General features: G+C 41.2%; 2 protein-coding genes across 2 annotated transcripts in view; one reads left to right on the top strand and one right to left on the bottom strand.

Moving 5' to 3' along the window:
• Nucleotides 1-15,881, bottom strand: part of LOC135095405 (ras GTPase-activating protein 1-like) — a 19,400-nt gene extending 3,519 nt beyond the window's left edge. Inside the window, exons 1-16 of the mRNA XM_063996209.1 lie at nt 15,568-15,881; nt 13,018-13,167; nt 11,455-11,661; nt 10,506-10,708; nt 9,460-9,574; nt 8,938-9,043; nt 7,719-7,839; nt 7,070-7,176; nt 6,518-6,667; nt 5,922-6,098; nt 5,283-5,423; nt 4,385-4,503; nt 3,270-3,419; nt 1,989-2,193; nt 1,191-1,306; nt 708-862 (exon numbers count right to left, since the gene is read on the bottom strand). Of these exons, the coding sequence (XP_063852279.1) occupies nt 708-862; nt 1,191-1,306; nt 1,989-2,193; nt 3,270-3,419; nt 4,385-4,503; nt 5,283-5,423; nt 5,922-6,098; nt 6,518-6,667; nt 7,070-7,176; nt 7,719-7,839; nt 8,938-9,043; nt 9,460-9,574; nt 10,506-10,708; nt 11,455-11,661; nt 13,018-13,167; nt 15,568-15,776 (2,431 nt within the window). The 5' untranslated portion in view covers nt 15,777-15,881. The remainder of the gene's footprint in view (nt 1-707; nt 863-1,190; nt 1,307-1,988; nt 2,194-3,269; nt 3,420-4,384; nt 4,504-5,282; nt 5,424-5,921; nt 6,099-6,517; nt 6,668-7,069; nt 7,177-7,718; nt 7,840-8,937; nt 9,044-9,459; nt 9,575-10,505; nt 10,709-11,454; nt 11,662-13,017; nt 13,168-15,567) is intronic.
• Nucleotides 15,882-19,526: 3,645 nt separating this feature from the next.
• Nucleotides 19,527-22,500, top strand: part of LOC135095409 (translation initiation factor eIF2B subunit epsilon-like) — a 5,814-nt gene continuing 2,840 nt past the window's right edge. Inside the window, exons 1-5 of the mRNA XM_063996228.1 lie at nt 19,527-19,685; nt 19,932-20,062; nt 20,818-21,027; nt 21,723-21,909; nt 22,196-22,437. Of these exons, the coding sequence (XP_063852298.1) occupies nt 19,581-19,685; nt 19,932-20,062; nt 20,818-21,027; nt 21,723-21,909; nt 22,196-22,437 (875 nt within the window). The 5' untranslated portion in view covers nt 19,527-19,580. The remainder of the gene's footprint in view (nt 19,686-19,931; nt 20,063-20,817; nt 21,028-21,722; nt 21,910-22,195; nt 22,438-22,500) is intronic.

Raw genomic sequence — 22,500 nt, forward strand, 5'->3', positions numbered from 1 at the left:
TATTTTTTTTTGTGTGTGTTTGGGGCCCAAATAAGCCAACATCCCAAAACTGGCCCAAACTAACCTAACAAGCTCTCATAACATGCCAAAACCAGCCCAATACCCTCCAAAAACCAGCCCAAACTAGCCAAACACTCCCGAAACCAGCCCAAATTAGCTCAACTCTCCCAAAACCAGCCCAAACTAGCCAAACACTCCCGAAACCAGCCCAAATTAGCTAAACTCTCCCAAAACCAGCCCAAACTAGCCAAACACTCCCGAAACGAGCCCAAATTAGCTAAACTCGCAAAAAAAACAGCCCAAACTAGCTAAACACTCCCGAAACGAGCCCAAATTAGCTAAACTCTCGTAAAAACCAGCCCAAACTAGCCAAACACTCACGAAACCAGCCCAAATTAGCTACTCTCGTAAAAACCAGCCCAAACTAGCCAAACTCCCGAAACCAGCCCAAATTAGCTAAACTCTCGTAAAAACCAGCCCAAAGTAGCCAAACACTCCCGAAACCAGCCCAAATTAGCTAAACTCTCGCAAAAAACCAGCCCAAAGTAGCCAAACATTCTCGAAACCAGCCCAAACTAGCCAAACACTCCCGAAACCAGCCCAAACTAGTCAAACACTCCCGAAACCAGCCCAAACTAGCCAAACACCCCAAAAACCAGCTCCAACTAGCCCAACACTCCACCAAAACCAGCCCAACCTAACCTTACCTTGCAGGAGATTAAACTGGCGTGGGTTGAGGATGGCTGGGCAGATGAGGCGCAGAAATATGAAGCCGCTGACCACCCTCGTGCGCACCAGTCTGTCCTGCGGCCATTTCTCTGCCACCTTCCTCTGTAGACACCCACAGATGTACCGTAGTGGCCTGGGCGGGAGGAGGAGGAGAGAGGGAGAGGGAGAGAGAGTGTATTAGTGAGAGACTGAGATGGTTAAACATGTAAAAGGATAGATACAGCCAATCAGAGACTAAATATTTAGACACAAACACAAAACACACAAAAATATCCTTACTAAAACACCACAAACGCAAAAAAACACACTCTCCCTCTCTGACAAACAAACACACACACCACAACACTAAAAACACATTAAAAATACGATTACTTAAAATACAAAATAGAGATTGAAGAACGAAAAAAACAACAGCCCTCTCTCTCTCTCTCTCTCTCTCTCTCTCTCTCTCTCTCTCTCACATGGGGCAGGCAGAGGCGGAGATAAAGATGCTTTGTGTAATGTCATCCAACACTCTTAGCAGAAACTCAGCATTGGCACAGGCGTCCAGAGGGTTCTCCATCTTGTTCGGGTTCAGCTGTCACGATAAAGGATTCGATACCATTACTTAGGATTATATAGGGGATTATATGGGATTAAATAGGTTATATACACAGCTATACCATTACTTAGGATTATATAGGGGGTTACATGGGGTTAAATAGATTATATACACAGTTAAGAGGATTGGTTAGGTATAATATGTAAATTTATGTAAAGGGTTATTGTAAAGGGTTAGTACGATATCTGAATTTATGTAAAGGGTTATTATAAAGGGTTATGTGTAATTATATTGGGTTATATAGATTACATACGTGTCTAATTATGATTATATATATGTTTGAGAATATATTGGACTCTAAAACATAAGGAAATAAATTTAATAAAGAAAAACACACCAAAAAATGCTTTCTGACACACACACACACACACACACACACACCTAAAGACCACAACAAACTTATATAAAAAAAAATAAATAAATAAATAGATAAAAAATGAAAAACGATCTTAAACAATTTCTTTCACTGCATCTCCTCCACCCCTCTCTCTCTCTCTTTCTCCCTCACCCCTAAAAAAAACACACAAAAAGACCCAAAACAAACTTAAAACCCTAAAAAAAACAATGAAAAACGAACTTAAACAAAATTCATTCGCTGCATTTTACCACAACACTCCCTCTCCCTCTCTCTCTCTCTCCCTCTCTCTCTCTCTCTCACCTCACACGACTGCTTGGTCTCCAGAATCCGGTGAATAGTGTCGCTAATAGCCTCAGTAAGGAAGGAAGTGCACGTAGCCTTCATATACAAGTCCAGCAAGGTCGTGGTGAGCGAGGCGGCCCTAAACAAGGTGCTGGTCTCGTGTTCCCTCTCTATCTCGTGTTCCGTCAGACGCTGCAGCAGATCGTGTTCCCGGCACTCGTTCCTGCGGGAGAGGTGTTGGATTCCTTAAAAGAGGGTTGGGTCGGTCTGGATTGGTTTTATAAGGGGTTGGGTGAGTTACGGTGTTTATAGGATTTGGGCGGTTTTTGCGAGGGTTTCCAGGGGATTGGGCGGTTTTTGGGCGGTTTTGCGAGGGTTGAAAGGGGATTGGGCGGTTTTGGGCGGGTTTGCGTAGTTTTAAAGGGGTTTGGGTGGGTTAGTGAAATTTTATAAGGGATTGGGTAGGTTTGGGTGGGTTTTATAAGGATTTGGGCGGGTTTGAAGAGGATTGAGGCGGTTTAAAGGGGATTTGGTTGTTTAATAAGGGATCGGGTGGGTTTGCGGCGTTTTATATGGGATTGAGTGAGTTTGGGTGGTTTTACAAGGGGATTGAGTGCTTTATTAAGAGTTTCTAATGGGAATTGTTTTTTAAGGGTTTCTAAAGGTGATTGGATGTTTTTTTAAAGGTATTAGTGTTTTCAAGGGTTTCTAAAGGGGATTGGATGGTTTTAAGGATTACTAAAGGGGATTGGATAGTTTTTAAGGGTTTCTAAAGGAGATTGGATGGTTTTAAGGATTTCTAAAGGGGATTGGATAGTTTTTAAGGGTTTCTACAGGGGATTGGATGGTTTTAAGGATTTCTAAAGGGGATTGGATAGTTTTTAAGGGTTTCTAAAGGAGATTGGATGGTTTTAAGGATTTCTAAAGGGGATTGGATAGTTTTTAAGGGTTTCTAAAGGGGATTGGATGGTTTTAAGGATTTCTAAAGGGGATTGGATAGTTTTTAAGGGTTTCTAAAGGAGATTGGATAGTTTTTAAGGGTTTCTAAAGAGGATTGGATGTTTTTTAATGATTTCTAGAAGGGATTAACTCCTTTCACCCCTATCAACACCCCAATCAGAGCCCTAACCCCTCCCAACACCCCAGTCCCCAGTCCCTCCCGACACCTGAACCCGTAAACACCCCATTCCTAAGCACTAAACACCCCAAACTCCACTTCTATCCCCCCAAACTCTATTTCCGGCCCCCAAACACCCTGAAACGTCAACACCACATCTTCCCAACCCCACGCATACACACCTGAAGATTCTAAGGAGTGAGGTGGCCAAGGGGTTACGATCGCGGTGGGAGACGTCGGCCAGCGCTTGTACTGCCTCTAAACTCGGGTCCAGCAGGAGTTCCTTAAGGCTGCTGTATTCCTCGCATGGCATGATAAGGTCGTGGAAGTACCTGTTTGGGGGGAATTCAGGGTCAATATAGGGGATTGGCAGGGATTAAGAGTTAGTACAAGGGATTGGGGGTGTTTAATTCGGTTGTAAAAGGATTAGAAGAGGATTATGGGAATTTAAAGAGGATTCGGGATGTTTGATTTGGTTGTAAGAGGATTAGAAGAGGATTATGGGAATTTAAAGAGGATTGTGGGTGTTTAATTCGGTTGTAAGAGGATTAGAAGAGGATTAAGAGAATTTTAAAAGGATTGGGGCTGTTAGAGATGGTTACAAGAGGATTAAGAGAATGTAAAAAGGATTTGGCAGGTTTTGAAAGGATTGGAGCTGTTAAAGAGGGTTGTAAGAGGATTAGAGAAGGATTAAGAGAATGTAAACAGGATTAGGTGGGTTTTTAAAAGGATTGGAGGTGTTAGAGGGAAATTATAAGAGGATTATGTGACTGTAAATAGGATTAGATAATTTAAAGAGGATTACATAAATTTGAAAGGGTCCAAGGAAGGATTTTCATAATTTTCAAAAGGGTTACGTGTGTTTTGAAAGGATTATATGTGGATTTCAAGGGTTAAGTGAAAGATTACCTTAATGAATGATGGAAAAAGAAAAAATAGAAGAAAAAAAGACAAAAAAGAAAGGGAAGGGAGAGAAGAAAAGATGAGAAATAAGGTTAAAAAATGAAATAGAGGAAAAGATTAAGGAAAAAAGAAAAAAAAGAAAATTAAATAAAGAGCAAGACACAAAAAAAAAAAACAATATAAAAGAAAAGAGAAAAATTGAAAACAAGAAGAAAAGGAAAATTTAAAAGAACAAGACCAAGAGAGAGAGAGAGAGAGAGAGAGAGAGAGAGAGAGAGAGAGAGAGAGAGAGAGAGAGAGAGAGAGAGAGAGAGAGAGAGAGAGAGAGAGAGAGACACAAAACCACCACCACCACCATCACCATCACCACCACCACCACCACCACCACCCTCACCTGTATCTCAATCTGATGGCCCCCCAGTCCCCCACAGGTGTAATGCCAGTTAGGGGGTACCACTCCTCCACCTCCTCCCCGTTCTGCAGTGTGTTCAGCTCCAGCCGCACCTCTGCCACCTGCACACACCGCCACGCACCACCACCACACACCGCAGATTAGTTAAAGTGGTCATGGTGTTGTTTTATCATACATGGTACAATAATAATGGAAATAGCAATGAAAATGTACTTGGTATTTGTTCAACGCACTCATTCAGAACACCAATAAGAGAATGACAATGGTAATGAGTAGATGCCAGAACAAAAATACCATACAAAAGTAAATAAATAAATAAAAAGATAGATAAATAAATAAATAAATAAATAAAACAAAATAAAAAAAATAAATAAATAAAATGTAATCAAATAAATAAATAAATAAAATGAGTAAATAAATAAATAAATAAAATGAAAATAGATAAATAAACAAATAAACAAATAAATAAAATAAACAAAACAAAACAAATACTCCTACACAAACAAACAAACAAACAAAAATTTAAAAAAATAAACAAATAAACAAATAAAATAAATAAAAACAAACAAACAAAAAAAGCAAATAAACAAATAAACAAATAAACAAACAAATAAATAAAAACAAACAAACAAATAAACAAATAAACAAATAAACAAACAAATAAATAAAAACAAATAAACAAATAAACAAACAAATAAATAAAAACAAACAAACAAAAAAAGCAAATAAACAAATAAACAAATAAACAAACAAATAAATAAAAAACAAACAAAAAAAAGCAAATAAACAAATAAACAAACAAATGAATAAAAACAAACAAACAAACAAATAAATAAATAAACAAAAACACCCACAAAACACCCAAACAGCGCCCGGTCACCTCGGAATCCTTGCTACGTTTGCCATGGTTGTACACGGTGATAGTGAACATGATGACGTCTGAGGGGATGTCGTCCAGCATAAATTCCTCATCCCAAACAGGGTCTGGGCCAGGCTTTGGTCGGGTGCGGCACACTTTCACCTGTGGGGGGAGAGGAGGAGGAGGAGGAGGAGGAGGAGGAGGAGGAGGAGGAGGAGGAGGAGGAGGAGAGAAGGGTGTGGTTAGATATGTGTGTTTGTTTGTGTGTTTATTTATTTTTTTATTTCATTATTTATTCTTTTTTTTGTGTGTATTTTCAAGGACTTTTTTTTATTTACTTATTCATTTATTTATTTAATTACGAGCAATGGCGTTTTTTTCAGATTATTTTCTCATTTTTTGCTTGTTTCTTTTGTTCTTCATAGGTGTTTTACGTTTTCATAAGCTGGAACTGTTTTCGCGTTTTTTTTTTCTTCCATTTTCTGTGTCTTTACATTTAAAAGGGAAACCAAACTTGAATTCTATCCCTAATCCTGTTTTCCCAATGTTTCCCCAGCAATTTACACATTTCTCCAACCACAACTCAAATTATTAGAGTTCCTGCGAATAATTTACATTTTCTACCTCTCTACGTTTTCTACCTCTCCCATTTTCTCTTACCTGGTTGAGTGAAACGAGGCAGTAAGGGCTGGGAACGATCTTGGAGGGTAGTCTGGTTGCCTGCATGATAGTGAGGTGCAAACTCTTCATAAACTTGAGTGTCTGTAATTTGGGCTGGCCGGCCGTTTGGGGCACACACAGGGGGCGCAGAACAGCCATCCAGTCATTGGTGAGTTCCTGGGGAGATTAGGGGAGGTTATGGGGAGTTGAGGGGGGTTGGGTTTGGGGAGATCTGGGGAGGTTCTGGGGAGCTTCGAAACTCTAGTGTGGTTTGGGTTGGTTTTAATCTTTTTGTTTTTTTGTTTTTTTTATATATTTTGTGGTATCTGAGTGTGTTTGAGCTGGTTATTGTGCGTCTGAATGGATTAAAACTCTCTCTCTCTCTCTCTCTCTCTCTCTCTCTCTCTCTCTCTCTCTCTCTCACAAACAACACTTCCTCCTTCTTTCTCTCCCACACACACACACACACACACACAAACAGTACCCTCTTTTCCTCACATCTAGCCCACCTTCTCTCCCTCCCTCCCTCCCTCCCTCCCTCTCTCTCTCTCTCTCTCTCTCTCTCTCTCTCTCTCTCTCTCTCTCTCTCTACTCACCTGAGATTCAGAGCACAGGTAGGTGACAGTGGAGAGACAAGGAAGTTCTCTCTCTACCAGCTGGAAACAGTTTGGTCGTTCGAAGAAGCTGTCGTGTACTTGATAGAGATACGAGCAGTTTAAGTCTATGAGACCTCTGGGTTTGGTGCGCTGTTGGGGGGGAGAGGAGGAGTTAGAGGGTGTAGTAGTAGTAGTAGTAGTAGTAGTAGTAGATTAAAAGAACAGTGTTGGTATTCTTATCATCAAAGGTATTATTATTATTATTATTATTATTATTATTATTAGAATTATATAATTTTGGGGGTTTTTCAACGTTCTAAATGATGTTTTTCTTATTTTCAAGGCTGTAAAATAAGTTGTTTGGGGGTTTACAAGACTCAAAATGATGTTTTTTTGTGTTTTTTCAAGGTTTTAATGCATGTTTGAAATTTTTTGATGTTTCTAATGGCCACGCACACCCACCACACACCCCAGCCCCCAACACACACACACACACACACACACACACACACACACACACACACACAAACACACAGGGGCACAGGAACGCACCTTGGGGTTGTCGTAGTAGTAGAGTATATCAGTGAGGACAAAATAGAGACATTTCCACTTCTTGTTCTTCTTGCTCTTCTTGTACAGCCAACCCTGCTTCTGTATGCCTGCCGGGAGAGGTTAGGTGAGGTTACCCAATAATACTACTACTGCAACTACTACTTCTACTACTATTACTACTGTTTTTTGCATGTTTGTATGAAGAAGAGGTGTCGTTACTGCTGATACTACTACTACTACTACTATTACTACTACTACTACTACTGTTACTACTGTTTTTTGCATGTTTGTATGAAGAAGAGGTGTCGTTACTGCTGATACTACTACTACAACTACTACGACTACTACTACTACTATTACTACTGTTTTTGTATGTTTGTATGAAGAAGGTGTTGTTACTACTGCTACTACTACTACTACTACTGTTACTACTGTTTTTGTATGTTTGTATGAAGAAGAAGAGGTGGTACTACTACTACTACTACTACTACTACTACTACTACTACTACTACTACTACTACTACTACTATTTTAAAGTTAATATTAAGACTACCACTACACCTACTACTACTACTACTACTACTCTTACACACCTCCTCTTCCTCTCTTACACCCAAACTCTCTCTCTTTCTCTCTCTCTCTCACTTACCCTTGAATTTTGTAACACCCAGCTTCTCTCTAATCTCGTTCAGTGTCGCATAAATCTTCTCTGGTTGTTCTACTTCCTTAACTGGCACAATGGGCAGTCCCAGGCGCTCCCCTGACACCACCTGCAGGAGGGAACAAGGTCAGACGGGGGCTGTAGGGTCGTTTAGGGTTGTTTTGGGGTTTGTGGTGGCGATTTAGGGTTTGTGGTGTTGTTTTGGGTTATGTAAGGTTGTTTGGGGTCATGCAGGATTGTTTGGGGTCATGTAGGGTCGTTTGGGGTCATGTAGGGTCATTTTGGTTCACGTAGGGTCATTTGGGGTCATGTGTTGTTATTTTGGGGTCATGTAGGATCGTTTGGGGTCATGTAAGGTCATTTCAGGGTCATGCAGGTTCATTTTGGAGTTTGTAGTATTGTTTAAGGGTTATTTAAATAGATGTGTTTTTTTTTAAAGGGTTTTGAGTGTAGTGAAGTTAACAGTGCATTAAATTAAGTGATGGAGGGGTGGGTGTGGTTGAAAAAAATGATAGATTGAGAGAAATTATTTGATTACATGTAGAAAATGGTGTTTCTTGTGATGGAATGATAACTGTGTGTAAAAATAAATAATTAGGAGAGTGATTATATATTGTTACATTGCTACAGCTAACCTAAGCGACAAAATATTAATATATCTTTGAATGTATCCATTTATTTATTTATTCATTTATTTATTTATGAAACTGAATATATCTATGGTTTAGTTGTAATTGAGAAGTGAATTATATAGAATTACATACAAATGAGTCTTGTAGCTCACAGTGACTGATGTAACAAAAAAATACAAAGAAATTAATAAGAGATATAGCTAAAAAAAAATTAATTACATAGAGGAATGACAAATAGGTTACATAGGATTACATACCTAGAATAATTACATAAAATTATATACATAAACTTGTACTGCTAACCTCCCTGTCTGTCTGTCTGTCTGTCTGTCTGCTGTCTGTCTATCTGTCTGTCTGTCTATCTATCTATCTATCTATCTATCTATTTATCTATCTGTCTGTCTAACACTACCTTACCCACACTCCTTCCCTGTCTGTCTGTCTGTTTGTCTATCTATCTATCTATCTATCTATCTATCTATCTGTCTGTCTAACACTATCCTACCCACACTCCCTCTCTGTCCGTCAGTCTGTGTGTCACCTCAACTGGCCCACTCACTCTCTCTTTCTCTCACCTTGCAAACGGGGCTGCCCAGCGTGTGGCCCTCCAGGATCTGCTCAGTCTTGTACCTGTTAATTACTGCGTCCAGGCAGGAGAAGGTACGCCCCCCCATCAGGTACCTGCCGGGGGTTGGGGAGTAGGGGGAAGAGAGAGAGAGGGAGAGAAAGAGATTTTTTTTTATTTTTTAAGTTAATATTTTTTTTTAATTATCTGTTTTAATGACCTGACCTGAAATTATGTTCATTTTACCAAGTTAATCATCTTTTAACGACCATATCTCTATTTTAACTACTAACCTGACTTAAATGAACAAAACCAAACTCAATACACTTGTTATCATTATCACCATCATCACCATCATCATCAACAGACTAACAACTAGCCAAACAAGCAAAAAAAAACCCTAACAACCACCTGAACGACCACTTAACGACCTAACAGCACCACAACCAGCCAAACAAGCAAAAAAAACCTAACAACCACCTGAACGACAACTTAACGACCTAACAGCACCACAACGACCACCACCACTCACTTCACTCCTCGTTTCTCAATCCTGAAGCGTTGAATTATATTGTTGGTGAGGAAAAAGAGCGTATAATCTCCCGGGGAATTGTCGCTCGGCCTTACCAAGAAACTTCCTTGTCCAGCTGTGGGGAGAAGAGATGGGAATGAGTGGGGGAGAAGGTGGGAGCCATTCGGGGTGTAATTGAGCCTGTGGGAGTGAGAGAGGGGTGTGATTGAGCCTGTGGGAGAGAGAGAGGGGTGTAATTGAGCCTGTGGGAGTGGGAGAGGGGTGTAGAGGGGAGTGAGAGGGGATATTTTAAGCATAGTAACATAAATAAATTGTATGTTTCATTTTATTTGTTTATTTTACCTAGTATTCTTCTTTGCAAAGGTGCTTCAACTAACTTAGCACTTAGCGACATCTGCTACTTAACTCCTGGCCAGTTTAGCGGTAGTGAAGATCATTTTCCGATTAGCATTGGTCATCTTTGTCAATGTATTTAACTAAGATAATTTTTTTTTTCTCTTTTTTTAATCAGTAAGGGTCGCTGGGCAGGGAAACAAAGATAACAGGGAAAAAAAACAGAGATATTAGGAGTTGTAAATTTAAGGCTAATTGTTGAAACTTGCCTACTGTTGTTAGTGGTATTACACCGAGCCACCACCACCACAACCACCACCACTGCAGTATCTTTCATCAACAAGTCACAGTATTTATCTCACTACTACAACTACTACCACTACTACTACTACTATTACCACAACTATGACAATCTTTAGCAAGCCCCTGTTGTTGTTGTTGTTGTTTTTTTCAGCCTTGTATGTTGTATAGAAAATGGGAGAGAGAGAGAGAAAATAAAGAAAAAAACTACTACTTCTACTACTACTACTACCACCAGTACCACTACTACCACTACTACTACTACTACTATTACTACCACCACCACTACCAAAACCAGCCTGTTTTTAACCAAGAAACCAAAACTATCCATCTTACTATTACTACTACTACTACTACTACTACTACTACTACTACTACTCCACCACCACCACCACCACCAGCATCACCAATACCTTTAATCAACAAGTCAATAGCATCGTTCTTCGTAATATCCGGATGGAACCACGAAAACACGATATTCGGGTCAATGTCGTCGTCCAGGGTCTCAACGAGGTCGGAAAAAATGGTTCCCTGCTCTCCTGTGCGATGTGCTGTCACCCAGAGCCACCCGTCACTCAGTTCATTGTGTACGAAGAAGATGTCCCCTTTCTGGAACCTGTGGGGGTGATGGGCAGGTAAGTGATGGGGGAAACTGAAGTAAAATTACGTAAAAAACTTATAGAAGTGTTTGTTTGAGTTTAAATTAGGTGGAAATTGATGGAAATAGCTGATAATTGATGATTAAATAGTTTGCTTAAGTTAGAAGGAAGGATTTATGGGTGAACGGTGAATGAATGACAAATGGGGAAGAAATGAGAAGCAAGAAATGGTGATGAATGGGGAAATGAGTGAGAATTAGTTAAGAAATGGTGGGAATGGGCAAGAAATGGGTGATGAATGGGAATAAGTGAGGAATGTTTAAGAAATAGGTGGATATGAATACAAAAGGTTCATGAGCACTTAAATGGTAGAAATAAATAGAAAAAAACAGATAAATAGGAATAATAAACATGAGGAGGATGGGGGAATGGGTGAGGAATGGGGAAGAAATGGGAATAAAAAGAAAAAAAAAAGAATAAAAAATGAAGAAAATTAGTTAAATAAAATATACACAAACAAAAATAAATGACTAAGAGAGAGAGAGAGAGAGAGAGAGAGAGAGAGAGAGAGAGAGAGAGAGAGAGAGAGAGAGAGAGAGAGAGAGAGAGAGAGAGAGAGAGAGAGAAATATGACACACAATCTTATCCTAATCCTTATCACTAAATCCTGTAACACAAACACACACACACACACACACACACACACACACACACACACACACACACACACACACACACACACACACACACAGCACCAACTCACGAAAGTTCATCCGTGTCGGCCATCTTGGTGTAGGGTAAAATGGCCACTACTTTGCGCAGGTCGTTAACAGGCTCTGGGGGTGGAACGGGGTGCACCAGCCTCTCCCTCTTAAGTAGGTCAGATACCCCAGTGTAATATCCAACAAGATCACTCAGAGCATTGAACTGCCGGCCTCCTATGTAGAAGTCTCCGCACACTGCTGTGATTCTGTGGGGTTCGGTTCGGTTCGGTTAGATTAGGTTAGGTTAGGTTAAGTTAGGTTAGGTTAAGTTAGTTTAGGTTAGGTTAGGTTGGGTTGAGTTGGGTTAGGTTAGGTTTGGTTAAGTTAGGTTAGGTTAGGTTAGGTTAGGTTAGGTTAGGGTTGGGTTAGGTTAGGTTAGGTTAGTTTAGGTTAGGTTAGGGTAGGGTTAGGTTAGGTTAGATTTGTTAGGTTAGGTTGGGTTAGGTTAGGTTAGGTTAGGTTAAGTTAGGGTAGGGTTAGGTTAGGTTAGATTTGTTAGGTTAGGTTGGGTTAGGTTAGGTTAGGTTAGGTTAGGTTAGGTTAGATTTGTTAGGTTAGGTTAGGTTAGGTTAGATTAGGTTAGGGTTAGGTTAGATTTGTTAGGTTAGGTTAGGTTAGGGTTGGGTTAGGTTAGGTTAGGTTAGGTTAGGTTAGGTTAGGTTAGATTAGGTTAGGTTAGGTTAGGTTAGTTAGGTTAGGTTAGGTTAGGTTAGGTTAGGTTAGGGTTGGGTTGGGTTGGGTTAGGTTAGGTTAGGTTAGGTTAGGTTAGGTTAGTTAGGTTAGGTTAGGTTAGGTTAGGTTAGGGTTGGGTTGGGTTGGGTTAGGTTAGGTTAGGTTAGGTTAGGTTAGGTTAGTTAGGTTAGGTTAGGTTAGGTTAGGTTTGTTAGGTATCAGTGGTACTGTTTTGCCACACCCTGTATCTGATGGATAGGAAAACTGGAAATTGTTGAGGCTACACTTGTTTCCTGTTAAGTACACACCTGTTTCTTGATGACCTGTACTACTACTACTACTACTACTACTACTACTACTACTACTGAGAGAGAATATTACAACTTCACTTACGATTTAAAACTATTACTACTATTATTTAAGAGAGCTACTACTGAGAGAGAGAGAGAGAGAGAGAGAGAGAGAGAGAGAGAGAGAGAGAGAAATATTACCTCTACTACTACTATTACTACTACAAAGAGAAAGAAAAAAACATTACCTAACTTAAAATCACTACTATTACTACTACTACTACTACTACAACTACTAGTACTATTACAACTACTACTAAACAGAAAGAGAAAAAAACTTACTTAAGAACACCACCACTGAGAAAGGAAGAGAGAGAGAGAGAGAGAGAGAGAGAGAGAGAGAGAGAGAGAGAGAGAGAGAGAGAGAGAGAGAGAGAGAGAGAGAGAGAGAGAGAGAGAGAGAGAAAATGAAAAAGAAAAATACTACTACTATTATTACTACTACTACTAAATATTACTACAACTACTATTCAAAACAGGGGGAAAAAATATACTACTACTACCACTACTACTACTGCTACTACTACTACCATCACTCACTTGAAATGCGACACACCAGACCGCCCCAGGTAGGACAAGACGTAAGATCCCGGCCGCCTGTCGCTCTCCCTCACCAGGTAACTCCCTAGCTTCCCGAATTGACGAAGCCTCTCCTCACTCTGTGCCCGATCCAGTCGTCCATGGTACCAGCTGTTGGGAGGAGGTCAGGTTAGGTTAGGCTTGTTTTGGTTTGGTTTAGATTAAGTTAGGTTAGGTTAGGTTATTTATTTATTTGTTTATTTAATGATTATAGGCAACAAATTTTTAGTAAACAAAAAGCCCACTTGATGTAAGTTTCCAGAGGTCAGTTACAATGATTAGGTAGTACAGGTCAAGTGTGTTGAAATCTCCTGCCAGAAAGAGTTTAAGTCATAGGAAGGTGGAAATACAGAAGCAGGCAGGGAGTTCCAGAGTTCACCAGAGAAATGGATGAATGACTGAGAATACTGGTTAACTCTTACATTAGGAAGGTGGACAGAATAGTGGTGAAAGACTGAGAATACTGGTTAACTCTTGCATTAGGGAGGTGGTCAGAATAGTGGTGAAAGACTGAGAATACTGGTTAACTCTTGCATTAGGGAGGTGGACAGAATAGTGGTGAAAGACTGAGAATACTGGTTAACTCTTACATTAGGGAGGTGGTCAGAATAGTGGTGAAAGACTGAGAATACTGGTTAACTCTTGCATTAGGGAAGTGGTCAGAATAGTGGTGAAAGACTGAGAATACTGGTTAACTCTTACATTAGGGAGGTGGTCAGAATAGTGGTGAAAGACTGAGAATACTGGTTAACTCTTACATTAGGGAGGTGGTCAGAATAGTGGTGAAAGACTGAGAATACTGGTTAACTCTTGCATTAGGGAGGTGGTCAGAATAGTGGTGAAAGACTGAGAATACTGGTTAACTCTTACATTAGGGAGGTGGACAGAATAGTGGTGAGAGAAAGAAGAAAGTGTTGTGCATTGAGGCTGTGGGAGGAGGAGAGACAAGTTACATTACATCAGGTTTGGTGAGCCACGTCCCAGCACCAAACACACGACTTACTCTACCACAAATCAAAAATTTTAAAAAAGACCTGAATTCAGCACGCACTATTGACCATGAACGAAAAGCCTTAGAAATTGAAAGAACAAAGTAATATGATCGTTTACTTAGACTTCAACATGTAAGCCGTGACACGCAAACACTACTTAAGCTTATTTACTCACACATACCAACACAACAACAACAACAACAACAACAACAACAGCAGCAGCACATCTCAGGGGTCACACAAAGACACAAGCTAACATATTAAGGAGCCCTGAGTGACACACTGAAGCTAACACCCTGCTGGCCTCCTCCTACCTCCCTCTAGCTATATACTTGTCTTTGGAGGTGCTGAAGTGCAGTTAAGTTCAGTTAGGTTTGGTCAGGGAAGTGTGGGTATAAGCTATATTAGATTAGATTAAGTTAGCTTATATTAAGATGAATTGTATGTCTATAACAGGCCGGTTATCCCCCGCAAGGCAGCCCAGACAACACACACACACATACGCACACACACTTGCCCCGTCAGCCCCTGGTGGGAATTATTACGACTAAAAACAATAATAATAATCTATCTATTGCTTTACCAGGCCAGCAGTCCCACAGGAGGCGGCCCAGACAAAACACACACACACACACACACACACACACACATACATCAGCCCCCTAGTATCTTAAAAACAAAAATGCCACAATTAACAAAGCAAGCATTTTCTAACAACCTAACTTTCAATTACAAGCCTAACTACAACAGCAGGCTAGTGACCAACCATGAAATACGAATATAATAGAGAGATAAGACTGTATGGGGTAAGAAAGGGTTAGGATTAATAAGGATCCAAAAAAAATAATTACTAAGATTACAAATGAAGATAGAAAAACGATGCAGTAAGAAAATGATAAGATACAAATTAGATAAGCCATATTTATTAATCCTGTAACGTCAACAACAACATCTAAGGCGAGGAGATAAGAATGAAAACAAATAAATAAAAAAAACACAGCACTACCTAACAAAAGACAACAAAAAAAACAAAAAACACCATCAAAACAATATATATTTATCCTCTAACCTCACTAACAACCCCTAAGGCAAGGAAATTTAGCAGAAAACACCACCAAACACACTCAACCATTGCCTTCCACCACACGTGAAACAAACAAACCAAGAGATGTCATTAAAGAGAGCGACACACAAGACCTCCTTATCTAACCTCATATTTCTCCTATTTTTACCCCACCCACGTCATCCAAACCCACAGGAATACTCAATCAGGCCCTAAGGGAGGCTTGGCTATACAACAAGAGCGCCATGGGACTTTAAAAATACATAAAAACCCTGAAACTAAAACAATAACACCTCGCACAATGACAAGTGGAGGCGGACAGGACCGAATTGTTGTCATGAGCGGCGTCACACACCCGTCATTTCTCGCTATTTTCAGGGTTCTGGCAAGGTTGTCGGGATGGGAATAGGGCTTGGGATGTGGGATAAGGCCCTAGGGATGTGTCAGGGTCCTTACCTCTCCTCAGGGGGCGCCGAGAGAGAGCTATCAACCTCGTCTGGCTCGTCAGGATCATCATGGAATGGGTCGAAGTCGTCAGCGAATCCTGTCTCCTGGCCTTCATCACTGCCTGTAGAAGGGGACCCGTGCAGCTTGTCTTTAGGCCTCACAGACACATTCCGAGCTCCTGTAGAGACGCTGGGCCCAAGCACCACCTCCGCCGCCATGCCTCACTCTCAACACTCTCCCAGCCACGGGGGGGGAGGCTCTGGCCGTGGTAGTGGCGGTGGTGGTGGTCCTCCCCGTGTTCTCCAGACAGCCCTCGCAGCGCCCCGCCCCGTCCCTCTCACTCCCTCTCCCAGACCCCGCCCATGCTATCCCACTCTCCCACACGCATTGGAAAATTAGGATATTAGTTTGTAACACTGGTTTTTTGTCCAAGAGTGCGGTTAAAATAGCCTGGGTGTGTTTATTGTGCAGGTTTGGTAGAGTGTTGGAACCCAAATATTGTGAATGAAGCAGTGGGTGGCTGCGCCTGCGTGGGAGGGAGAGTGAGCAGTGACAGGGAAAGAGGTAAGGAGGGAGAGCGGGAGGGGGGGGGTATGAGTGTACTACTACTCGATAGGATGCTAGCGGACACACACAAACACACACACACACACACAATACTAGTGCATTTGTGTTTTAAGTTACTACTACTATTATTACTATTACTGCACTACTGCTGTTAATACTGCTACTACTACTGTCATTCTCTCTCTCTCTCCCCTCTACTACTACCATTACCAACACCAGAGAAAGAGAGAGAGAGAGAGAGAGAGAGAGGCTATAGTTGTAACACTGATAAAACGAATGAAAGAATAACAATAGTGATAATAATTTCTTCATGGGGTTTTCCGGTGATACGTCAGCAAGTGTTTCCTTCCGGTGTTTATTAATACATTACGATCAAGCAAGCTGTCACACTCCTTTCATAAATATAAGAGCACAGTTTTAAATGAAAGGATTGTGGGGATAAAGAGAGAGAGAGAGAGAGAGAGAGAGAGAGAGAGAGAGAGAGAGAGAGAGAGAGAGAGAGAGAGGTGGAATATAATACCTCTCTCTCTCTCTCTCTCTCTCTCTCCTCCTCCTCCTCCTCCTCCTCCTCCTACTACTACTACTACTATTATTACTATTACTACTTCATTCCTCCTTTCTCTTTCTTCTTCCTCCTCCTCTTTTCTTCTTTTTCTTCGCCCTTCTCCTCCTCCTCCTCCTCCTACTACTACTACTACTACTACCACCACCACCACCACCACCACCACCACCTTCACACGGGAAAATACTTGGAAAACATTGGAAATTAAAGTGAATATTGTCTGAACATTTTCTTGTTTTTTTTTCTTTTCCTTCATTTTTCCTTTTCTTCCACCTGCTATGCCTATCTACATGCCTGAGTCTAGAATTACCTGGAAAACACTGGAAATTACGTTAAATATTGGCGGAGAGACACTGGAAGGCTGTGAGGGTCTCGGGGGTCGGACCGTTGATGACATCGCGGGGGTTGATGACGTCACAGGTCCTCAAATTTACGGTACGTATTTAATTTTGAAATTGACCCCAAGCAAAAATGGAGCTAGACCGGAATGCCTTATATATTTTGACTTGACAAATACTTAAACTAATATTGAAAATATAAAAACATTTCAAACCTCAGTAATAATAAAGAAATTTTTTAAAAACTACCTGAAAAAATGTTGGAACTTTGAGAGCATTAAAAACATTTTTAGCGACCACAAATTAGGCTCAACAGGAATGCAAAACACTTTAAAAAATCTGAACTATTTTTACAAATAATAAAAACTTAGTTAAGAGCCGAAATAAAAAAACAAGTATACGTAAAAACGTTGGAATTTCACATTTCAGCAGGCCTATAAGCCATTTTAAAGGCCTCATATTTAACTGTACAGGAACACGAAACACTCTATGTATCAGGAACAATTTTTAGAAACGATAAAAACTTAAGTAGAGGCTGAAACAAAAAAATAGCAATACGGAGGTACAAATTTTAACCGGAAATTCGACCGTTATTTTACGTGTAAACAACATTAAAATCGGCATATTTCACTTAACACAAGCACGGAAAACACTTAAAAAACAACTAAGTATTTTTAGAAACCATAAAAACTTACTTAGAAACCGATATAAGAAAATAAGAAAATACGAAAAACATTACTGGAACCCCAACAGGCTAGGACAGGCACCGATCCATCATGGCGGCGGCCTCAGGGACGAGACAGCCGCCGCTTGCCCCATTTAAACCTTCGCCACACGAAAACCAGGCAATGGCGGATATATCTGAATGGCGGACATGAAAACCTAGGCATGCACCTCCACTTTGTGACACGATGGCTTGTGACAGGTGAGAGGTGAAGCAGACAACGGCTCATAAATAAGGAAGACTGGTTTCCGCCTGGCTCATTCGTTTGTTTACCATTTAAAAACTTGAAAATAAGCGTTTCTAATTTTTTGTAATTGTTGATTCAATGATGTTAAGGCCTGGAGGTTAGGTTAGAGTAGGTCAGGGCGAGTTGGGGCCGTGAAATACCGAAATTTTATTACTTAAATTGAATCACATAGGAAAACATGTCTATTTATTTTTTTTTTTTTCGCCTTTTTATTTCTATCATGGGTTTCATTAACTAATATCCTGCCAGTGAGGTTAAGAACGTTACTGTAGGGTAGATCTGGTCAGGTTAGGGCCGTGGTATGTTAAGTTAAATGCACTGATCATTTTTTTCTTATATAATTTTATTCGAGCATTATTTTCTTCCGTTTTTTACTTTTCTGTTATCATAAATGCGTTGATAAGTTGTCCGGGAGGTTGAGAGCTTCGTACAAGACAGGTTAGGTTAAGTTAGGACCGTAGAATGTGGAGTTACAATTATTCATAACGTTTTTCAGTTATTACCACGACAGCCTGTTCACTGCTACACACACACGTACACACACACACACACACGTACACCATTGTTTTCCTTATCACTGTTATCATTTTCCTCTTCACTGTTATTTTCTTCGGTTACTTCAGTCGTTCTTTTATTTCTAACGCCTTCAACAACGTGTAAGATAATTTAATGACAAGCCACACACACGAGCACTATTATTTTCACCATTACCATTTTCTTTTCACTGTTAAATATTTCGTTTTCTTATTCACAAGCGTCTAAGTAATCCCGTTTTCTGCTACTTAAATCCTTGGTCAAAGATATTGTTGTTTTTTTTTCTGCTTATATCTCTCCGTCACTCTGCACAACACACAATATGGGATAATTATTTAAAGATTTCACATATTAAAGCCATTATCGCTCTAATATAAAGGACCATTATCGCTCAAATATAAAGGAGTTATTCAAATATAGGACACCTACCAGTCAGCCTCCCACCACCTCGACTGAAGGAAAACAAGGTGGGCACTAGCGGCGCGCGGCCCTTGCTGGGACACGCCAAATAAAGATCAAAGTAAAAGATTTATTTATTCCTCTCACTGCTTTCTGTTTCCACTTAGTATGCTTTCTATAAGATTAAAATAAACTTAAATGACGTGTTATTGAAACCTCGGGGCTGGTAGTCAATATTTAAAGGCTCGTGATTAGAAATGGTTTGTTCTTTTCACGGTTCTTTTCAAAGGCTACAGAGATGATTAGCCAGGTTCTCAATAGTGTTTTTCCTTTTATTAATGTCGTTACTGTGTTAATCTGTCACTAAAACCATAAAAATACCCTTAAAAATCTGTGTAATTTCAACTAGATACTTTTGGAATATGGAGGTGAGAGAGTAAAACATTTCTGAATACGGGAATTAATGTTACAAATCACATACAATTCAACACTAACACGTCTTTATATATATACAAGTAATAAATAATAGAACATCTCATTTCTGATCATAGAAAAGACGCATAACAATAATAATACGATCAGGAACGAACCGAAACTTCTGACTGTCAGCGCGTCAAGGCAGGATCTGAACAGTAAGCGACCACAACAATCATGGCGCCGAAAGCGGAGATACATGAAGAGCAGGTGCTACAAGCCGTGATTCTGGCGCAATGCGAGCAGGACTACGGCGACCCGGTGACCCAGGATGTGCCCAAGGTAACGCAGGCCAAGCAGGTCACAGGTCACGGCTGGGAGGTCACGGGGAGAGGTGTAAATGTGACCTCATATGGCCGGCATGTGGTCAATGTGGTGGTGGTGGTGGTTGAGGTATTATTATTATTATTATTATTTTTATTAGCATTATTATTTTAGGATTATTACTTTAATTCACTAACCAATCTCTCTCTCTCTCTCTCTCTCTCTCTCTCTCTCTCTCTCTCTCTCTCTCTCTCTCTCTCTCAGGTGCTGGCCCCGTTGGCAAACACGCCCTTGTTGGAGTACTCGCTGGAGTGGCTGGAGCGGTGTGGGGTGGAGGAAGCCATTGTGTACTGCCGCGCCGATACACACCTGGAGACCATCAGGGAACATTGCAGGTGTGTGTGCGTGTGTGTGTGTGTGTTTACGTAGTTGTATTACCGCCATGTGTACAGTTATCAGTTTATCATTAATATTTTCACACTGACAGGTCTAATCACCTCATTTCAGTTACTAAACAATTCGGTACAAGATTCATTAACGTCACAGAAGGATTTAATTTTGATCTTGTTTATTTTCCTTCCTCTATATCTGTCTGTCTATCTGTTCCAAACGGTTTATTAATTTGTATGTTGTTATTAAGTTGCCGTGTGTGTGTGTGTGTGTGTGTGTGTGTGTGTGTGTGTGTGTGTGTGTGTGTCAGAGCTTCTTAATGATTCTATAATTCCAACAGGCTATAGTGGAAGTTATTGGGGGTTTTTAAATTCTCTTTTTCTCTTTTACACCTTCCCAAACACTGCCACACCCTCCCAAACACTGCCACACCCTCCCAAACACTGCCACACCCTCCCAAACACTGCCACACCCTCCCAAACACTGCCACACCTTCCCAAACACTGCCACACCCTCCCAAACACTGCCACACCCTCCCAAACACTGCCACACCCTCCCAAACACTGCCACACCCTCCCAAACACTGCCACACCCTCCCAAACACTGCCACACCTTCCCAAACACTGTCACACCCTCCCAAACACTGCCACACCCTCCCAAACACTGCCACACCCTCCCAAACACTGCCACACCTTCCCAAACACTGCCACACACTGCTACACCCTTCGTCACCCATCCCACACCCATCACACGCCCACAGAGCCTTCATGACACGTCGGGGGGATACAACGCCAGCTACAACTCACCCTGGGGGGCTGCGGGTGAACGTGGTGGCCTCGGAAGATTGTCACTCACTGGGAGACGCCATGAGGGATCTTTACGCCAAGTCCCTCCTCAAGGGTGACTTCATACTGCTGCAGGGTGACACTGTGACCACTCTAGACCTCCCTGCCCTGGTGACTGAGCATCGGTAAGGGTGTAAGGGTGTGTGCGTGAGATGATGTGTTTTTTGGATGAGATTCAGGGTGTGTTTTGGGTGTTTTAGGGTGTTTTTTGGGTGTATTTGTGTGCTTTTGCTGGATTTTGAGGGTGTTAGGGTGAGTTAGGGTGTGTAAGGGTGATTGCTGCTGGATTTAGGGTGTTTTTTGTGTGTTTTGGGGGCATTTTGAGTGTCAGGGTGATTCAGGGTAGATTTAGGGTGACTGGGTGAAATTTAGGGTGTGTTTATTTATTTTGGGGGATTTTAGGATGTTAGGGTGACTTAAATTAATAGTGTATGAGTTTTAAGGGGTTTTTTTTTTTTTTTTTGTGCATTTTTAGGGTGATTTAAGGTGAAATTGGATTATTTAGGGTGAGATAGGGTGTTCGTGTTTGTTTTTTGGAGTGTTTATGAGTTTTCAGGGTGTTTTTTGTGTTTTTAGGGTGTTTTTTTGCGTTTGTTGTTGTTCCAGGGTGTGATAGTGTGTCCAAGGGTGTGTGAGGGTGATTAGAGCAACAATATGACTCACTAATAAGGTTGCGACATTTAGCGGTATTGTAGCAGTGATTGGTGGTGGTAGTGGTGATGGTAATAGTAGTGGTGATGATAGTGTTATTGTATTAGTCGTCACCCTATTCTTGTCACCCATCACCCTCACTCTTCACCCACTGCCACCTATTCCCCAGAGAGAGCCGGGCAGCAGACAGGAATGCCATCATGACCTGTGTGTACATGGGTGAGGGAGGAAAGGTTGGTACCACTGCAGAGAAGACCACCACAGCCACCCTGCTCGTCTCCGCCTCCACTAACAAACTGCTACTCCACCGACGCAGGGGGGGCCGCTCCACCTCCTCCAGGCTGTCTGTGCCCACGGTGAGAGGGAGAGGGAGGAGTGTGTGTGTCTGTGTGTGTGTCTGAATCTAAATTTCTTGGTTTCATAGTTTAAGAGGCTGTAGTGGAAGTTGTTGGGGTTTTCAAGGGTGTTTTTTTCATGGTTCTACAGTTTAAGAGGCTGTAGTGGAAGTTGTTGGGGTTTTCAAGGGTGTTTTTGCATTTTAAATGGAAGGATTAATATTCTGGATAATTTGTTGCACCTTACCCTAATTAAACATATTGAAACTATCCTAACTTAACCCTTCCCTCCCCTAACCACCCACAGGAGCTGCTACAGGGGGCGGGGGACATCCTGGCGTACCCCGCGGCATACGATCCGAGCGTCACCATCTGCTCGGAAGTGGTGCCGTCCTTGTTCTCCGATAATTTTGATTACTCCACCCTGGACAGCCTCGTTCGCGGAGTAATAGAGCAGGAGGAGCTTCTAGGATATACCATCAAGTGCAGGGTGTTGGAGGGCGGCTATGCTGGTCGTGCTGCCTCTATCAACTCCCTTATTGGTGTTAGGTATGCCTGGTGGTGTTCGCTTAAAGGGCTGTGGCGGTTCGGGTGCTTACGGATGAGTTTTGG

Source organism: Scylla paramamosain, chromosome 49 (assembly GCF_035594125.1).
Source record: "Scylla paramamosain isolate STU-SP2022 chromosome 49, ASM3559412v1, whole genome shotgun sequence".
NCBI lineage: Eukaryota > Metazoa > Arthropoda > Malacostraca > Decapoda > Portunidae > Scylla > Scylla paramamosain.